Source organism: Peromyscus leucopus, chromosome 7, assembly GCF_004664715.2.
Source record: "Peromyscus leucopus breed LL Stock chromosome 7, UCI_PerLeu_2.1, whole genome shotgun sequence".
NCBI lineage: Eukaryota > Metazoa > Chordata > Mammalia > Rodentia > Cricetidae > Peromyscus > Peromyscus leucopus.
Genome location: NC_051069.1, coordinates 15855075 through 15874263, shown reverse-complemented (window position 1 = coordinate 15874263; position 19189 = coordinate 15855075). Strand labels below are relative to the sequence as shown.

Genomic DNA, 19189 nt, shown 5'->3' with positions numbered 1-19189 from the left:
ACAAACAAAAAGCTAAGATACAAAGCCCACTGTGTTTTCATAAATGATCTTACTGCAAAGCTAATTTAAAACAAATCTTTTTAATATAAATGAAGAAATTGTAGCCTTACTTGTGTATAGAGCTGTAGAGTATTTTCAGATGTTTGTGGGTCCTGTTCTTTGACAGGCATTCTGCAAGTGGGTGGGCCAGATGGTAGAAAATGCTTGTTGAGCATGCCTGATAGACCTGAATTCCACACAGAGTCCATGGGCGGAGATCACAGATTCCCAAAGGTCATCCATCCTCTTGAGTCCACAAATACATGTGCACACACATGCTATTAAGTTTTTCAAAAGTCTTTACAAGTGGTAGTAGGCAGTGTCTATGAGCTTCGTATAGCACTGGCAAACACAGTCCTTGAGTAAATGGTTTTCATAGACAACGTTGTAACTTCTTAGTTACATGTAAGATGATTAGTTGAGGAGGCATTAACCTTGTTGAGTATACTAAATAAATATCCATGTGTTTTACATTATCCCTCCAAAAGTCACCTTTGTTTCTGCCAGTGCTATTAGGCTCATCACAGACAAGTTTCAAGTACTGGAAAGCCATAGAGCTTATGGTAGTTATTGTTAATTTATCAAAAGCTCAAGTTTATTCAAAAGTTCCAATCTTATTGGCAATAAATAGGTTGTTTTCCTTGAAGTAATGTGTACTTTGCAGAAAATAGCTTGCATGTTCCCAGGGCTAAATTTTGATTCCGTTGTCTTTCATTCGTAAGTCTGGTAATCGCTCACATACCTTTCAAGAATATTTTCTTCCTTCAATACACAAAGGGGCCACATGAGTGATTCCCATTTTACCACAGGACACACTAAAAAGATGGAGATGGAGGAATGGAGAGATGGCTCAGTGGTTAAGATCACTGGTTGCGGGGCTGGAGAGATGGCTCAGTCATTAAGAGCACCTGCTGCTCTTCCAGAGGTCCTGAGTTCGATTCCCAGCAACCACATGGTGGCTCACAACCACCTATAATGAGATCTGGTGCCCTCTTCTGGCTGCATGCATATATTCAGACAGAACATTGTATACATAATAAATAAATAAATAAATCTTTAAAAAAAAAAAAAAAAAAGATCACTGGTTGCTCTTCCAGAGGACCTGGGTTCAATTCTCAGCACCCACATGATGCTTCAAAATCATTTGTAACTGGGGAATCTTCCCACTGCAGTGTATGAAGACAGTGAACAGACCAACCACTCATAAAAATAAACTCCCCCGTCCCCCAGCTGAAGACTGAACCCAGGGCCTTGTGTTTGCTAGACAAGCACTCTACCACTGAGCTAAATCCCCAACCCCAAAATAAACATTTTTTAAAAAGACAAAAGGTTTTATAAACAATGTAACTACTGTATTATGTCCATTTTTTAAAAAGTAAAATCAGCTTTGTTTGGTGTCCATCTGTGATCAGAAAACACAAAGGTTTCTGAGTATGATTTGTAGTCCCCAGAAAAATTTCTCTCTCTCTCTCTCCCTCTCCCTCTCCCTCTCCCTCTCCCTCTCCCTCCCTCCCTCCCTCTCCCTCTCCCTCTCCCTCTCCCCCTCTCCCTCTCCCTCTCTCTCCCCCTCTCCCTCTCCCTCTCTCTCCCCTCCCTCTCTCTCCCCCTCTCCCTCTCCCTCTCTCTCCCCCTCTCTCCCTCCTTCCCTCCCTCTCTCTCCCTCCCTCTCTCTCCCTCCCTCCCTCTCTCTCCCTCCCCCCTCTCTCCCCCCTCTTTCCCCCCATCTCTCCCTCCTCTCCCCCTCTCTCCCTCTCTTTCCCTCTCTGTCTCTCTCTTTTCTAGACAAGGTTTCTTTGTGTATCAGCCCTGGCTGTCCTAGAACTCACCCTGTAGACCAGGCTGGCCTCAGACTCACCGAGATCATCCTACCTCTGCCTCCCGAGTGCTGGGACTAAAGGCGTGTGCACCCCCACAAAGACAGGCTATTTATACTGCCAAGGCTGGCCTCCAGCTCTTAACCCTGAGTGCTGAGATTACAGTTAGCCCTACTGTGCTCAGTCTTTTCACCATTACACTGCCAATCTAGATGTAGTGGAAGGGACAAGTAATATTTGCTATTTGGAAAATAGTTTTGATTGCATACTGCTCTTAGAAGAATCTTAAGAATTGCTATCACGGGCCAGTACACACAACTGCTCACTTACTTAGGGAATGGTTTTTGTATTTTTAATATTTTAAGGTAAGGTCTTCTTTCCTTGTAGCCCAGGCTGACCTGGAACTCAGTCCTCCTGCCTCTGCCTCCTGAGGTACTGGGATTATAGGCTGAACCACTACACTCAGGTTTGTGTTTTTAGTAGCAAAGTATGAGGCATAGTGTAATTGTCTAGCTGACTATTTTTCTCCAGTAGAGACTAGAAAGAGGTTCTAAGCACCATCCTCAACCCTTCCTGGATCCATTGATTGGAACAATCATCTTTACTTTGTATATAGATACTAATAGGACATCTGGAAAAGATGTAAAATAGCCCTTCAAGTAATTTTCTGTTACCTAGTTTAGATGAGGAACTCCAGTTTAGAGGCAATGAAGGAATAAATTGGGATATTGCTCTGTAGCTGGTAAAGAGAACAAGACAGATTTGTGTACTGAAATGGAGAAAGGGTAAGTGAAAATTTGAGACTAACACATAGCGTGATCAAGGTTGGGGTTTCAAGTAAGTGTACATGTAAATTAAGTGAAACCATTGCACATTTTTTTATACATGTGTAACTAACATCATCACAAGTATTCTTGAGGCACATCAGAAAGAACATTTGGTAGGAGTTGTGGGGATCTAATCTATATATAGATGGTCTCTCAACCTGAAGGGCTTTCTGCTTTGTAGAAATTTGCGGCGTATCCGAAAGTGTCAGCGTGGTCGAGAGCAACAGGAGAAAGAAGGGAAAGAAGGGAACAGCAAGAAGACCATGGAGAACGTAGAGAGCCTGGATAAGCTGGAGTGTAGGTTCAAGCTGAACTCGTATAAAATGGTCTATGTGATCAAGTCGGAGGACTACATGTACCGGAGAACCGCTTTACTCAGAGCTCATCAGGTAAGAACTGGTGGTTGCAATTTCTCTGCATTTCCCCCAGTCCTACTACAATGGTGTGATGTATTTCCCTTTTATAAAAACCTGTTCCCGGAACAAACAGTTGTTATGTAAACAGGTGTATTTGTTTGCTAAGGATCTTGTAACAGAGTAGCACAGACTTCATGGCTTAAAGGGTAGAAATTGTTGGGGATCTATAGTTTGTGGTAGGATACTTCCCGGCACACCCAAGGTCTTCTTGGCATGAGCCCCAAATACCTGCTTCCCACACATAACATACAATATCTTGAGGTCCTGAGACCTAACCCCCCCCCCCCAAGACTTATCTGTCAGAAAGCGTTGGACTCTTGAGGTCCTTAAGGGGAGAATAGCCATTGGTGCTGTGCTGTTTTAGAGTTCTTGGGTCATTCATGGTTTTTCTCTCGTATGTCTGAATAAATGTCATTTTGAAGGATGGGTGTGTAGGGTCAAGGCTTCAGAGTGTGGGCTACAGTTTAACCTACAAGAGATGGTTAAACACCTGATGTCACTTTCTAAAAAAGTTTCTCCCAGGGTTTACATTTCAGATGGTTTCTCATCTTTTGTTTGTGTGAACCCTGTTTTCAAGGGCTGTCTTACTTGTGATGTAGCATGTTATATAGCAGGTTCTGGGATACAGCCACAAACTAGGGCAAGTGAGGAGTGTTTCTGTGCATCACTAAGGAAGTAAAAGGGGCAAGGGAACCAACATGGAGGATTTCATTGGTAACTTCTCAAATACAGAATACTTGAGACCTGAATAACAAACAAGGTGTAGAGTTAAGGGAGACGTGTTTCCTATACAACAGAAGTGTTAAATGTAAGGCTGGAAAGAAAGAAAGGCACTGGCATATTAGTGAGAATAAAAACAGTGGTTCAGGGGAGAGCTATAGAGAAAGGAGACATTGTACAGTTGTGAGGGTAGGCAAGGTCACATTAGTCTCAGTGGGCCATACGTTAGATTTTGTTTCAAATATATGGGACCCTTTTGTTTACATTTATTTATTTTGTGTATTCATTCATGTTTATGTGGCCTTGTGTTTATGTGAGTATGCATGCCACAGTGTGAGCATGGAGGTCAGAGGACGAGCTGTAGGAGTCAGGTCTCTCCATACAGGTTCAGGGATGGAGTATACGTCATTATGTTTAGTGTTGGGTACATTTACCCACTGAGCTATTTTGCCAACATGACTTTTTTTTCTTTCAAAGAGCATTCTGCAGGGCTGGGGAGATGGCTCAGTGCTTAAAAACACTGGCTGTTCTTCCATAGGTCCCAGGTTCAATTCCCAACACCCATATGGCAGCTCACAATGGTCTGTAACTCCAATTCTAGGAGATCCAGTGCTCTCTTGGGGCTTCCACAAACACCAGGCACATACATTGTATACATACACAGGCAGGCAGAATGTCCACTGTACACATAATAAAGTAATAAAATTAGCCAGGGGTGGTGGCATGTTTCTTTAATCCCAGCACTCAGGAGGTATGGGCAGGCAGACCTTGAGTTTCAGGGCAGCCAGAGATAACACAGTGAGACTCTGTCCCAAATAAATAAATAAATAAATAAATACTGACTTTTGTATTTTGAAGAATCTGTTTTGCCTATTTTATCCTTTCTCTTTCTCTCTCTTTTACCTTTAGTCCCATGAGCGTGTAAGCAAGCGTCTCCATCAGCGGTTCCAGGCCTGGGTAGATAAATGGACCAAGGAGCATGTGCCTCGTGAAATGGCAGCAGAGACCAGCAAGTGGCTAATGGGTGAGGGGCTAGAGGGCCTGGTGCCCTGCACCACCACCTGTGACACAGAGACTCTGCACTTCGTGAGCATTAACAAGTATCGTGTCAAATACGGCACAGTATTCAAAGCCCCTTAACTGCAGAGCCAGAGCAGGTAGCTCGGAGGTGTGTGTCTGCGTGTGTGTGTGTGTGTGTCTGTGTGCCTGTGTGTGTGTGTCTGTGTGGGCATGTGTACTCACACACCAAGAATCAAGGAAGATGCCATTCAAGCCACCAGTGCGACCTGGCACCAAGCAGGATACACACAAGGAATGTGGACGGATACTTTTGAGAGCTGGAACTGGCACTTCCCAAGGGTACTAGCCTGCCCAACAGGGAATGAAGTCCATGCAAGCAGAGAGACAGGCAGCTTGCTTGCACACACCAGCAGAGATCAAATTAGAACTTGTATGACCTGACTTTAGACAAGCAACCATAGACGAGCAACCAGATGCTGTCACCTTTGGACAGATGGAGGTGCATATACAAAACAGTTGGACTGTAACTGATGGTCACTGCTCCTCTCCCTTCTCCCAAAAGGCATCGATCGTGAAGACTGGATTTGACGACATCCCCACTTGACCATATCTAAGATCCTGTTAGATTTTATCTGAGGCCTGCTGTTTGGCTTTGGGATTGATACGTTGTGGATTTGGTTTCTGAGTCCTCGCAGCCCACCTTCCTCCCTCTGCTGATTCTCAGCCTCAACAAATTCCAATCCGTCCTCCTTTTTAGCTCCTGTGGGACTGTTTTGTACCTGCTTCTTTACTAGTCTACCCTAGTGCCATCCACCAGCTTTACTCACAGACACACACACACACACACACACACACAAACACACACACACAGTTTTAACTTGGATTTTCTTTTTTGTAAATAATGTACATACTGTCAATTTTTTATTAAAGGAAATATGCTTTGATGTGCTAGCATAAGTGCTCTAGCTTCTTGTGTACCATAGTACTATGTGGCTTCAGATTTAGTACCTATAAAGAGATGTACAAGACATTTATTACACTTTTTACCAAAGGGAGATACCATTGTAGTACTTTTGTGTAAAACTTGCTGCCCCCCCCTCAACTTTTTTTTAAAAAATGTAAATAAAGCTTGGTTCCTAAGGAAATAACCCAAGTCCCTTGTCCTCACCAGAGAGCTATTGTAAAGTAGGGATTGGCTTTAGTTTCTTTTCCAGGTTACAAATATGGTGTTGCTTTAAATAAATAGGTACTTGGACTTGTCACATCAACATATATCAAAAGATGGCTCCATACAAGCCACACAAACCTGCCAACCTGAGTTTGATCTCTGAATCCCACAGTGGAAGGAATGACTACCAAAGTGGTCCTTTGGCCTCCACAAGTGACCTCTGGTACATGAGTGCCTGAATTCCTGTGCACTCATACACAGGTACACCCTGGTCTTTTGTTTTCCCCTCAGATTTTTAATTTTACTTACTGGGAATGAGGCACCAATTCAAGATACCAAGCAAAAGTAATTGTCAAGTGTCTAGTTGGAAGTTGGAAGGGAATGAATTTGATATATTGCTTAGCAACAGCAAATGACATAAGACTTTTAAAAATATAGTAACACAAGCCTTTAATCTCAGCACTCAGAGGAAGAAGCAAAGAGGTCACTGTGAGTTCAAGGACAGCTTGGTCTACATAATTCCGGGATTGCCAGGGCTACAGAGAGACCCTGTCTCAAAATATGAAATTTAAAAAATTTGACATTTATTTGTGTGTGTACTCTTGCATGTGTGTACATACACACCACGGTGCAAGTGTGGAAGTCAGTTCTAGGGATCGGACTCAGGCTGTCAGGCTTGGTTATCGGTGTCTTTATCTGTGCTGTTTATTACCTTCACCCATCTAACTAGCCCCCACTTTTTAAAAGTTTCATCAATTCAAACATGAACATTAGGGATCTTCAAATATGGTTGACCTGGACTTGCTGAACAACAAAATAGCCCTCATAGTTATAATTGGTATCATGTTGTTTTCCAATTAAAAATCCCTGGTTACCTTGGCCAAAAAGATGGCTCAGCTGGTTAAGGTTCTTGCCACTAAGCCTGAAGACCTAAGTTTGAGCCCTGGCCCCCACTTGGTAAAAGGAGGGAACTGTGTTGTCGTCATTGTCCCCCTCAATAAAATACAATTTTTTTTAATCTCTTAACACCAATATAAAATTGACTCCCGAGTTTTCAAAATACAAAGTGAGCTTTTTATTCATCTGACACAGGGTCATATATAGCCCAGGCTACTTCAAATCTCTTGACTCCCAAGTTCTGGGAATACAGGTGTTTTTGTCACAGGAGGGCAAGACACTCTTGAAGCAATAAAAAGCCTAATGGCAAAGCACTGTAGAACAGTGGCTGAGGCAGAATGCTAGGGAGACAGAATCTGATTTCCTCAGCCATCGTTCACCTCTTCCTCTCTGCTCGCTCAAAGCCATGATGGCCTGGAAGAAAATGGGTCTGAGTAGAGGCAGCCTTGGCTGTTGGTACCCATGTTTGTAGTCTTACTGTGTGCAGCACCTTCCTTGCAGGTCAGGATAGAATTTCAGGTCCAGTTCAGGAGAAAAAGTTCTTGTTACCAATATAACAGGTAACTTTGGTCAAGATTTCACATAGAAAGTTCTATTTAAATGACATTTGCTGTTCCATTTTTCTTCGAGACAGGGTTTCTCTTTGTACAGTCCTGGCTGTCCTGGAACTCACACCCACCCCCCACGCCCCCAGTGCCGGGATTAAAGGTGTGCACCAACCACTTGGTCAGTTTGAATTTGAAATGCAAACTCAGTTATTCTCATTAAAACAGGCTAGTTAGATTTTTCCTAGTGGTTTTACACGTACTCTGGCAAACGTTAAAGCTGGAGGTCGGTTTTTGGCATTAAAGCTTCCTGGCACTTGTTGACCTACTGCATCAGGTCAAAAATCCAGACATTTTGGTGATGAGCAACAGTGATGTATATAATGTATGTAATGGAGGGTTACTATCTCTTGATGCACTGCCGATTAGTTTGAACACACACCCGAGACTGCCAGCCTTGCGCTTTTCATATCATGCAGGAAATAGTGCTCATGTAAGTGCAGCGACTAGAAAGCAAATTAACTCTTGCTTGGCCCTAAGTCTTTTCCAGGACCTTCCAGAGGTTCCATCCATATTCCTCGCCCTTCTGAGTCTTAAGTAGCCCAGGCTGTCCTCAAATCGCTATGTTGCTGCAGATATCCTTCAATTTACACTCCCGCCTCCACGCACCCAGGGCTTCGTGCATCCTAGGCAAGCACTCTCCGTACCGAACCACATCACCAGCTCAAACCTACCATTTTATTTAAGGATAATTTACCCAGCTGTCTTGACAGCTAGGATGAGATGAAAACCGCAGCTTCCGGGTCTTACCAGGATGGCTCCCCAAAACCAGCATCTTGCAAAAGCCGCTGGGTGTCCCAAGAAAAGCTGCCCGGGTTAGGAACGCGCCGGAACTTTTGGTTCCAGGCAGTGCAGCGAGCAGGCAGCACCAAGGATCTTCCGGGGAGAGAAGTGGGTGCATCGCCATGGCCGCGGTGCCGTTCTTGAAGCATTGGCGGACTACTTTTGAGCGGGTGGAGAAGTTCATGTCTCCGATCTACTTCACCGACTGTAACCTCCGCGGCAGGTGTGGCCCCTGGGCTGCGTAGCCGCAATCCGCATCCGCGCGCTCATCCCTTCCCTTCCGGAGGGAAACCCAGGCTTGTGGCCACCCGGGCCGCGGAACAAAGTGCCCGCCGCGGACAAGGCAGGGGCTGGGGAGCAGTGGGTAGAGGGCGGTTTGTGCTGCTGAGCTGCCAGGCAATCCTCAAGGTGTTAAGCTGAGAAGAGAGTTTTCCGACCCGTCGGCTGGCTCACGGGTGAACTTCAAGCACGCGCCCATTGGCTCTTCCTGCCCAGGCTCTTCGGGGACAGCTGCCCGGTGACACTGTCCAGCTTCCTAACGCGGGAGAGGCTTCCCTATGAGGAGGCGGTGCAGAAGAACTTCAGCCCTGCGCAGGTCGGCGACAGCTTCGGACCCACGTGGGTAACACCCAGCTTGGAGAAGCCCCGCCCCTCTCATGCCTCCTCACCAAAGCCACGCCTCATTGTCTTGAGCCCTGGACTGCTGTATGGCAGAGAGTAGCGCCCTCTGCCGGGAGAATCGCCTTCATCCTTTCATGTCTTCACCTGAGTATTTTCATCCCTGCCGCCTCTGTCCCTTTCCCTCTCTAGGTGAATGATCTTTCCCTTGGGTCTTTGTTCTTCCCCAATTCTCCGTTCCCGTGGCTCAAAGCTGAGTACCTTTTGATGCTGCAGATGCATGGAGAAAGTCTTAAGGCCCTGCTGACATTTAATTCAAGAACAGGGCTTCCACTCCTAGGCCCATCACAATAGCTCTCTTACAGATGGTGGACCTGCTGGTTCCGGGTAGAACTGGTCATCCCCGAAGCATGGGTGGGCCAGGAAGTCCATCTTTGCTGGGAAAGTGATGGAGAAAGCCTTGTCTGGCGTGATGGAGAACCTGTCCAGGTGAGGTACAACCCCTAAACCCAGCCACAGCCGCAGATTAGTCCTGGTTTTTGGAGAAGCCACAACTGAATGACTGGCCCTCCAGAGTGGTTTCATGATTTCAGGACTGAGAGAATTGCCTTTTGGATGCCAGTATTATAAGCCCCCAGTTTTCATAAACTGTTTTTATTGTATTTAGTACACACTTAATGGAGAAACTTCAGATCACTCTAGAATAGTATTAAGTAAGGCATTAAATTATCTTCCCATGAGTAATGAATCTCTTATCTCCACATCTCATTTCCCAGATCTATAACCGCTTCTGTATGTTAAATGTCATACCAAGTTTAATCTTTGTAGTCCTGTATGATAGGACTTTAGGTCCATTTATTCTATGGTTCATACAACTTCCATTCCAAATTCCAGGATCTGGGGTGAGAATCGTCCTAAAGGGAGGCAGAGGCCTACTCAACCTTCCTCCCTTCACTGGCTAAACAGATGCTCCCTGGGACCCACCTTATTGAACACTGGGGATGAGCAAATCTGTCTCCAACTCCTTGGGCTTTTCATTTAATTAACTGAACCCAGGATCTCAAAATGCTAGGCAAGCGTTCTTACCACTTTGTTAATCCACCCCTTACCCCCACTCCCACCATGTAATTTGAGAAATTTCCAAACAACTAGCCTTGGCCTTGTTATCCTCCTGCATCAACCTCCCAAGTAGCTAGAAGTATGGACCTGTATCACCATATCTGGCTCATTCCATGGGATTTCCTTTTATATATTCATGGGAGAGAGGCCATCAGAAGCCACTCCAGGCCTCCTAACCCCTGCCCAGGATCCTTCCCGTTAGATCATCTGCTAGCAAACATGCTGTAGGCTGGGCATCAGTTGGTAGGGCACTTGCTACCAGGTGTCCCTGATTAGTTTATCCTAGCCTTTCCTGGTGGAGAAGACTCAGGGTTGGGCCACTAGGTGGCAGAGCCTGGCCTCCTTTGGCTTTACACCTCCTCTGAATTTTCCAAAGTCCTCAGGCCCTGTCTTTTCTTTACCAGGGTTTGACCAAAGAGGGTGAAAAGACCAGTTATGTCCTGACCTGAGAGGAGACCCCCGGAGGTGAGCAAGTCCCCGGGGACTAATAGACCAGGAGGAGCAGAGACCTGAGTGACCTCGGAAGTACCTCCTAGCACATCTACCCTCACATACTTTGGTTATAGGAAGCTTGATTTTTTTTTTCCTGAATATAAAAACATTTACTGTCTAGGGCTAGAGACAGACAGGGCTCAACAGTTAGAAGCACTTGCTACTCTTCTAGAGGACCTGAGTTTGGTTCTCAGAATCCACATTGGGCAGCTCATAACTGCTTATAGCTCCAGCTGAATTCTGAGGGTACCTGCATGCATGTGGCATTTATTTACACAGATATAAATTAAATCTTAAAATAGCTTTTCCTTTCTTGTGACACATATAAAAGAACACAAAGAAATAAGTCACTCCTATTATCCTTCCACCCTGGGATGGCCATTCTTCACATCTCATCATTCATAGTCTCAAAATTTCTGTTAGTAAAACTCCTTGCCGGGCGGTGGTGGCGCACACCTTTAATCCCAGCACTCGGGAGGCAGAGGCGGGCGGATCTCTGTGAGTTCGAGGCCAGCATGGGCTACCAAGTGAGTCCCAGGAAAGGCGCAAAGCTATACAGAGAAACCCTGTCTCGAAAAACCAAAAAAAAAAAAAAAACAACTCCTTTTACTAGTTGAGAATCTACCTCTTTGATAGGTTGCACACCTTTTACATTCTTTTTTTTATATATATATATATATATATTGAGGGGGCATCTATGATGCCATCAAAAGATAAGGCATTATTAATTTGGATTTTCTTTTTTTTTTTTTTTTTTTTTTCTTTTTCTTTTTGGTTTTCGAGACAGGATTTTCTCTGTGTAACTTTGGAGCCTGTCCTGGAACTCACTCTGTAGACCAGGCTGGTCTTGAACTCACAGAGATCCACCCAAGTGCTGGGATCAAAGGTGTGCGCCTCCACACCCAGCGTTGCTTTTTGTGTTGAGACAGGGTCCCGCTGTGTAGTCCTGGCTGTCTTGGAACTCACTATGTAGACCAGGTTGGCCTTGAACTCATATAGATCTACACGCTTCTTGCCTCCCAGGTGCTGAGATTAAAATTGGATGCCACCATGCGTGATGGCATTATTGCTTTTTATATTTAACTGTACACGGTTTCAGATTATTCCAAACACTGGGAATATGGTAAAGTGCCCTCGACAACAAGGGGAGACAGAAATGTTCACAGAATTATGACACTGCTGAAGAGTCTGGAGGAGCATACTGAGAACTCCGTAGGAGAATCGCCAGACTAGGAAGGGCCGGAAGAAGCGGCAGAAGGGCCTCCCCCGTGCCGCTGAGTTTAGCCCCGGCAGAGCACTCTGCTGCCCAGGTGCTGCTTCCAGGAACAGCTGTGCTGTGCTGGCTGTGGAGCTTGATGCTGAAAGTCAGCCTGGGAAGGGCCGAACTTGTCTCCTGTGCACCGAGGGCTCTGAGACCAAGAATACGTTAGACAGCTTCCGACATATGAAGCTAAAGGGCAGTGCAGCCCGTAGGAATCCAGACTTAGCCACTCTCCTCTCTGCCCATAGCAGGACACGCCTCAGGAGGACATGGGTTTGAACTGGAGTTTACTGTGGTTCTCCCACAAACACACCTGATATCCCATGGGTTCCCCGGGAAGTAGATCCTGGAAGTAAATGGGGAGGAGTCACCTGAATGCCTCCGACGTGCCCTCTTCTCAAGCTCCCTGGATCTCTGCCCGTCCATTGACCTGAGACTGCCTCTCTGCATTATAGCTTGACCCTCTACGTGGAAGTAGCCTGCAGTGGGCTTCTGGGGGCCGGGAAGGGAAGCATGATTGCAGCCCCTGACCCCGAGAAGATGTTCCAACTGAGCAAAGCTGAGCTGGCTGTGTTCCATTGTGATGTCCACGAGCTCCTGGTGGACCTGGAGCTGCTGCTGGGTGTGGCCAAGGTACTGGAGCGCCCCCACCCTCCAGCCCCCACCCCCATCTCGAGCCCTGTTCCAGGTAGATTGTTTCTTGGGTCAAATCACTAGAACTCTGGGAATCCAGAGTCAGAGTTGAGTGTTCTGTGTAAACAGGAATGGTATTGAGTTGGGGCACCAATGGGAATACAGGACTAGAAATGGGGGAGCTTTGCGGAGAACCCGAGAGACCAGCTGGAACCTAGTTCTGTAGTCACACTTGAGGAGGCATTGAAGTACAGAACCCTGCCACAGGGCCTCGGGGAGGACAACCAGCGCAGTTTCCAGGCCTTGTATACAGCCAATCAGATCGTGAATGTGTGTGACCCCGCCCAGCCTGAGACCTACTTAGCAGCCAAGGCCCTGGCCTCCAAGTTCTTTGGCCAACATGGAGGTGAAAGTCAACATACCATCCATGCCATGGGTCACTGCCACATTGATACAGGTAGGACACCAACCACTGGTTGTTAGGGTGTCAGGGGTACCCCTTTAAGCCCTGGCTGTGCCTGAAAAGCACATGATCCTTGGTAATTTTTTTGCTGCCTTTGGACCTTATTTTTTCCCATGTGTATAATGAGTTAGGGATCTTGGATCATGGGCTCTTCTAGCGATGGCTTGCTTATTCTTCCAACAAAAGCTGATGCCTTGAGAGGCCTGTGACAGACACTGGGTGGGTTGTGGGGACTGATGACCCCAGAGTGGCCAGGCACGGTGATGTTGCATATGGAACTTGGGGCCCGAAGAGGTATTTAACCTAGCTAGATTAGGAAGTCCAGAGAGGGTTCCTGGGCAACGTGACTTTTGAATTAGTGAGGATGAAAAACCCAGATTGAGACAGGGACCCCCAAGCACGGGGTGGGTTTCCAGGAAAGGTCAAGTGTTCGGCTTTGAACCTGATGAGTTTGGAGTATCTCAGAGCTTTGGGCTTTTGTTTTTTTGCCCATTGTTACTGTGTTTAAGTTCAGGTGTTTGCTGTGTATCATGGGCAGGTTTTGGTAGCAGTCCTCCGGCCTCCGCCCCCTGAATGCTGGATTACAGGGCCTACTCTGGGATGCGCCTTGGTCTTGACCCAGGTGCTGGGGTGATGCGCAGTTTTAAGAGGGTTGGGCTGGGGGTGGGGAGCACAGCTAACTCAGCTTAAGGACTCGCCCACCCAAGGCTGATGGTTCTGTGACTCTGGACAACGGCATCATCCGGGTGAGACTGGATCCAACCGGCTGCCTTACTTCCCTGGTCCTGGTGGCTTCTGGCAGGTGCCAACCCTTCATTGTTCTTAACTCCAGTCTGGCAAGTAGATCCCGAACTCTGCCCTCTTCCCTCTGGGCCCTGGCCACCACGCTGTCCAAGTAGTCTACAAGTTTGTCTAGGCTGGGACCCACACATGGGCAGGGCAGCCTGGGCTAGCAGTCCCTTAGCCCCTGGCCCTGTTTAACCTGTCCCCACCAAGTACGACCGGAGAGAGCAAGGTCATATTCTTGTGACGCAGCCGTCCCTATGTCCTTCCAGGGAGGCCATTGCTGAGGGTGCCCTGGGGAACCAGTTTGTGCTGTTCGATGATGTACCACTGTACTGGGATGCGTGGGATGTCATGGATTATCATCTAGAGACACGGTACATGCTGGGCAGGTCCTGGGGGTGCTTGTGGTTGTGGATACATGCTGCTCTGGCTCAGTGCTTCCCACCTTCATCCCACAGGAAGCCTGTGCGGGGCCAGGCAGGGACCCTGGCGGTAGGCACTGAAGGTGGCCTTCGGGGCAGTGCCTGGTTTCTGCTGCAGATCAGCCCCATGAGTCGGCTCAGCCAGGAGGTTGTGCTGGACATTGGTTGTCCCTATGTCCGCTTCCACAGTGAGGTAGAAGGGGCAGGGTAGTGGCCTTCTTTCCCAGATGGGGCTGGTGAGGAGACCTAATGGCCTTCCCTTGTCCCCATGCTCCATTCCACTCCCAGGTGCACTGGCATGAGCCCCCCCACACACACACACGTACACACACACACACATACACATACACACACACACATACACACACACACACACACACATACACACACATACACACATACACATACACACATATACACACACACATACACACACACACACATACACATACATACACACATACACACACACACACATACACACATACATACACACATACATACACACACATACACACACACACATACACACACACACACACACACACACACACACACACACACACACACATGCTTGTACACCGTCCTCACCAGCTGGGACTGCTGCAGGGCCTCTAGAACTGTCCGGGCCTTCTCGAAAGGGGGGATCTTCAGCCTGGGATGGTAGAACGGGCCCAGGCTAAGTAGTGGATGTGATCACCCATGCCCCACCCCAGCCATTGTGCCCACAGCCTGTCTGCTGACTGGTACAAGATCTCTGCCCGAAGATAGTTGCCAATGCCATTGAAGAATCTCTGGTCCAACAAGGCCTCACAGATGGGCCGGTCAAAGGCTTTGTTTGACAGGTTCCGAAGTACGTTGTCCCTGGAAGGACACAGGCTGGATGCATGAGACTCATCCCACACCCCGGGGTAGGGATGAAGGGCTGGGGAAGCAGTTCTGAGTGCAAGGAGAAATGGTCCCAGCTTCCTCTGGTCTCGGTACTACATGGGAACAACACGGGGTTGTTTATTGTTGAAGAATCAAAAACATTCCGCTAGGCCTGGTGGTTCACACCTGAAATCCCAATACTTGGGGGGCCGAGACAGAGGGACGGAGGCAGTTTGGGGCCAGCCTTACCGACACAGCTGATCCCAGGCCAAGGAGGGCTATAAAATGAGACCATGTCTGTGTCTGTCTGTGTGCGTGCGTGCGTGCGTGTGTGCGTGCGTGTGTGCACCAAGGTGTGAAGGATCTGCCTGCAATCACAACCCTGAGGCAGTAACCCTGCTGCCTTGAGTATGTAGCAAATACCAGGCCATCCTGGTATACAGAGTGAAATCCTGTCTCGACTTGTCCCTACTCCCTTAAAATATAAAGGAATGGCTGGGTGGTGGGTGACAAGAAGTTCTAAGAAAAAGAGCAGACGCTTCTGTGGGGTGCTGACACCCCCCAACCCCAGGCACCTGGAGGACTATGGAAAAAGCTCTGAGGTCATCAAGAGATGAAACAGAACCTGTTGGCAAAGCAGCCTGTGGCCCCAACTCCCCAGGAAAGATGAAGCAGAGATAACCCAGGGCTATGGACAGTGGTTTTCCTGGGCCAGCCAGGAGTCAACTGTTGCTGTGACACCAGAGATGTGACCAAGTCTAGGGCTCAACAGAGGCACAAAATCTGTTCCCAGGAAGAAAAATGAAAATGTGCCAGGTCCACCCCAGGCCTGCACACCTGCATTTCTTGCCAAGACTCTCCTCCAAGATTTACACAGCTGGTTCCCTCCGCACTGGCCAGAAGATGATCTCAGCTCAAAGGTCACTCCCTCAGGTGGCCATTCCTGATGTGCTCCCCACCATTGGGCAAAGGTCTGTGAATTTGTGTGTCCTGACCACTGCCTTACCTGCACATCATCAGTGCAGTGAACGAAGGGACCACACTCACCCTGTCCACTGCTGCTCCCTACAGGGCCTGCCTTGGAGCAGTGGCTTTAGAGGAAAGTACTGATAACAGGGGCAGTCAGAGGAGACCCCAGGACAGAGACGGGTGGGCAGGCAGAATGTGAGGACCACCAAGACCTGACTTACGGTCACTAGACCACCCTCTCCACTGTGCAGGCTTGTCTCGTAAGGTCCCTCTACTGTCCTTGATGGCCTGGGGCCACCAGGAAGCAAAGTGGGGTGCTGGGCCCCAGCCCAACTCTAGCGCTGTTTCGTGTCTGGGACCTCTGACTGTCCTCCTCCTCTGGACTGCCCTCTCTCACACTTTTGCCGCCCTGACACCCCTCAATCCACAGATGGGGGACTGAGGCTCAGGAGGTTTAGGATCTGCTGTGGATATCGCTCTATATAAATAAAACACTGATGGCCAGTGACCAGATAGGAAGTATAGATGGGACAAGGAGAGAGGAGAATTGGGGAAACAGGAAGAAGGGGGAGAGACACTGCAGCCACCGCCAGGACAAGCAGCATGTAAAGATGCTGGTAAGCCACCAGCCACTTGGCAAGGTATAGATTTATAAAACTGGGTTAATTTAAGATATAAGAACAGTTAGCAAGAAGCCTGCTGTAGCGGTAACGCCCGCGTTACCAATAACCGTTCACCATGTCCGAGCGAAGGGCTGCGGATTAAAAAATAGAGACAAGAGACAGCGAGTCATTCGTACGATTGGATGTCGAATGCCGTTTATTGAAAGAGGGAAGAAACCTTAAATACGTACAGGCTTACAGCACAAATGGAGGAACCCCCGGAGGGCAGAAGTTCGCTGTCAATGGTCCACATTCCAGACTCAATGTTCTATATTCTTGCATCTAAGTAGTTAACGCCCAAAATGCAGGATACACAACAAGGAACTTCCCTTAAGCATTCAGAAGGGTGGATACCGGCAGGGAATCTGAATAGGGAGGACATCTGATCAAGGTCAAGCAAGCAAGGCTGCAGCCACTCCCAGTCGGGGGCCAGGGCCCATGGCGCCCACAGCCTGCCACGGCCATACAGTTTATAAGTAATATAAGCGTCTGAGTGATTATTTTATAAGTGGATTGTGGGACTGCGGGGCTTGGGGAACCTGGAGAGAAGCCCTCCAGCAACAAGGATCTGTTTCTTGAGAGCCTGGATGGTACTATACATACCCAGTCCTACCTGAACCGTTCATACTCCAGCAAGACACAGGGTCCACGGCCTGGCTGCCATTCACCCCCAGGGTCCCAGTGGCCAAAACGTCGGATGTCCACGAAGCAAAGGGTAAGCCGGGGGGCGGGTGGGGCCGTGTAAAAACGGAGATGGGCATGAGGCAGCAGGGCATCTGCAGGTGCCAGCTGGAAGGACCCAGACATACCAAAGCGGAAGACAAGGGACAGTGGCTTCTGAGGGGGCTGGGCACCAGGCAGGGGGTTCAAGGTCAGGCGCAGCTCCTTGCCTCGGGCTAAGGCTGAGATATGGTAGGCACTGCTCTCGAAGGGCACCTCAGGGTTGCGGCTGACAGAGGACTTCTCCACACACCCGCCAAACACCAGCCCCTTACACATCTCATTTACAAAACAGCTGGCAAGGTGCAGCTCTGGGCCCTCGGGCATTCTGAAGGAGGAATGGCGGCCCCTGTAGAGGGAAGAGGACCACAGGTTGTGCCAGAAGATACCTGTTAAGTAGAAATTGTCACCAAAGCTTTACAGAGTAAAAGGCAGAGAGGCACGCGGCCGTCTAGGATAGGCAGGAAAATGCTGACCTAGACACGGCCCCCGTTTCCCATCCAAAGTGCTGGCAAGGACAGGGGACCAGGAGGCTGAAGCTGGAAGGCAGGGCGGCTGTCTTGCTCACTAATGCCTTCCCTCCATGGGCTCCCACACCTGGTTGTAGAACACAGTTCAGATCTTTGCTGGAGCCTGATACCCTGAGCTCCCCCACCCACCCACCATCCTGTTCCTCCCATCTCCAGGCCTTTGCCCCTCCCTACTATCCCCACACCACACACAGTAGGACGTTTGAGGGTGTCAGCAGAAGAAAAGTGACCCCCTTGACCCTCACTTGATAGCTGGTTTAGAATGGCCTGGAGCCCGGGTCACTGCAGCCTCTCACCACTCTGGTTGTCCAGAAGCAGTCCCTGATGACTGTATGTCCCATAGCTGACAGTATGAAGGCAGTGCCAGAGGCACGCCACACACCTCCACTCACCAAAGTCCGTTATGGCCCTTCTTTTGGAAAAATTAGTCTCTTTTAGTGTCAGGGACTTAAAGGTGCAACATCCATCCTTATTTGGGGGGCTGGGGCTGGTAATTTGGTCACAGGAACATGAGGATAACTAATACAGTGCCCTTAGATTAAAACGATTAGGTACAGAAAGCCCCTTACCAGCCCCCCTCACTGAAGGTGATATTACTTGCTGTATATGAGTTACACAACATCATTATATTGTGTTATGTTACCTAAACAATGAAAAGGAACAACCACTGACCACTGTTCTGAGGCCATGCAAGCATGATCTACTGATGCAGTCATTGCTTCCTGATTCTTCTAGAGTTCACCAAACACCACAGAGCACTTGTGTAGACCTCAAGTGTGATTAGTGTGATTCTTTAAGGGTCTACATTCATTTCCATTTTTAGATTCATTAATCTTAATCTGAGTGCTTAGAAATTGCAGTGTCATATTGGTAATAATGCAGAATTGAGGAATTGCACATTTTTTCACTGTGTTCACATGGCTTTTAAAAGTGTTTTGTGTGCTGACCATTCTGCCACACTACCCTTCTGTGGACACAATCTTATGCACATGAATTGAGATCTTACCTATGTAAGTGTTCATTGATGTCTGTAATCTTCAAGGATTCTGAATCAGATAATTTGGTAAATGTTTAAACACTACTGTTATTAGTTTTTCTGTTTTAAAATGCAGTTCAGCTGACATAATTGGTTTTATTGTATTACAGTTTCAAAATTCATGAAGAGACTGGGTTTTCAAGTTGTCAAATCCCAGTAGAACATTAAAGAACCTAGGATAATTGTCCTGTACATCCGTGAAAAAGCCTGCACCACTACGGTGGCATGGAAATTCAATCATTAGTATGAGTTATTCATAGTAGTTGTAGCTTATACTGCATCTCTCTGTGAAGAGAATGGAGATGTCTTGCAGTATTTT

General features: G+C 47.8%; 3 protein-coding genes across 4 annotated transcripts in view; 2 read left to right on the top strand and 1 right to left on the bottom strand.

Annotated features, from left to right (window-relative positions):
* Sin3a (SIN3 transcription regulator family member A) overlaps positions 1-5984 on the top strand; it is a 69341-nt gene extending 63357 nt beyond the window's left edge. For both annotated transcript variants that reach the window (XM_028865060.1, XM_028865059.2), the window contains exons 20-21: positions 2862-3069; positions 4726-5984. In XM_028865060.1, coding sequence (XP_028720893.1) covers positions 2862-3069; positions 4726-4956 — 439 coding nt within the window. In that variant the 3' untranslated portion in view covers positions 4957-5984. The remainder of the gene's footprint in view (positions 1-2861; positions 3070-4725) is intronic.
* Positions 5985-6609: 625 nt separating this feature from the next.
* Positions 6610-14461, top strand: LOC114690381 (alpha-mannosidase 2C1-like). The gene is given in 9 exon segments (XM_028865138.2): positions 6610-8512; positions 8785-8907; positions 9273-9396; positions 10431-10470; positions 10473-10491; positions 12235-12412; positions 12680-13677; positions 13931-14035; positions 14120-14461. Coding segments are annotated over 7 exon segments (801 nt in total). The 5' UTR covers positions 6610-8411; the 3' UTR covers positions 12896-13677; positions 13931-14035; positions 14120-14461.
* A 145-nt stretch (positions 14462-14606) lies between these two features.
* On the bottom strand, positions 14607-17936 carry LOC114690376 (endonuclease 8-like 1). Its single transcript, XM_037207479.1, has 2 exons — positions 17198-17936; positions 14607-14947 (listed from the first exon to the last, which is right to left on the bottom strand). The coding sequence occupies exons 1-2, from the start codon at positions 17629-17631 to the stop codon at positions 14734-14736; spliced, it is 648 nt and encodes a 215-aa protein (XP_037063374.1). The 5' UTR covers positions 17632-17936; the 3' UTR covers positions 14607-14733.
* Positions 17937-19189: the final 1253 nt, after the last annotated feature.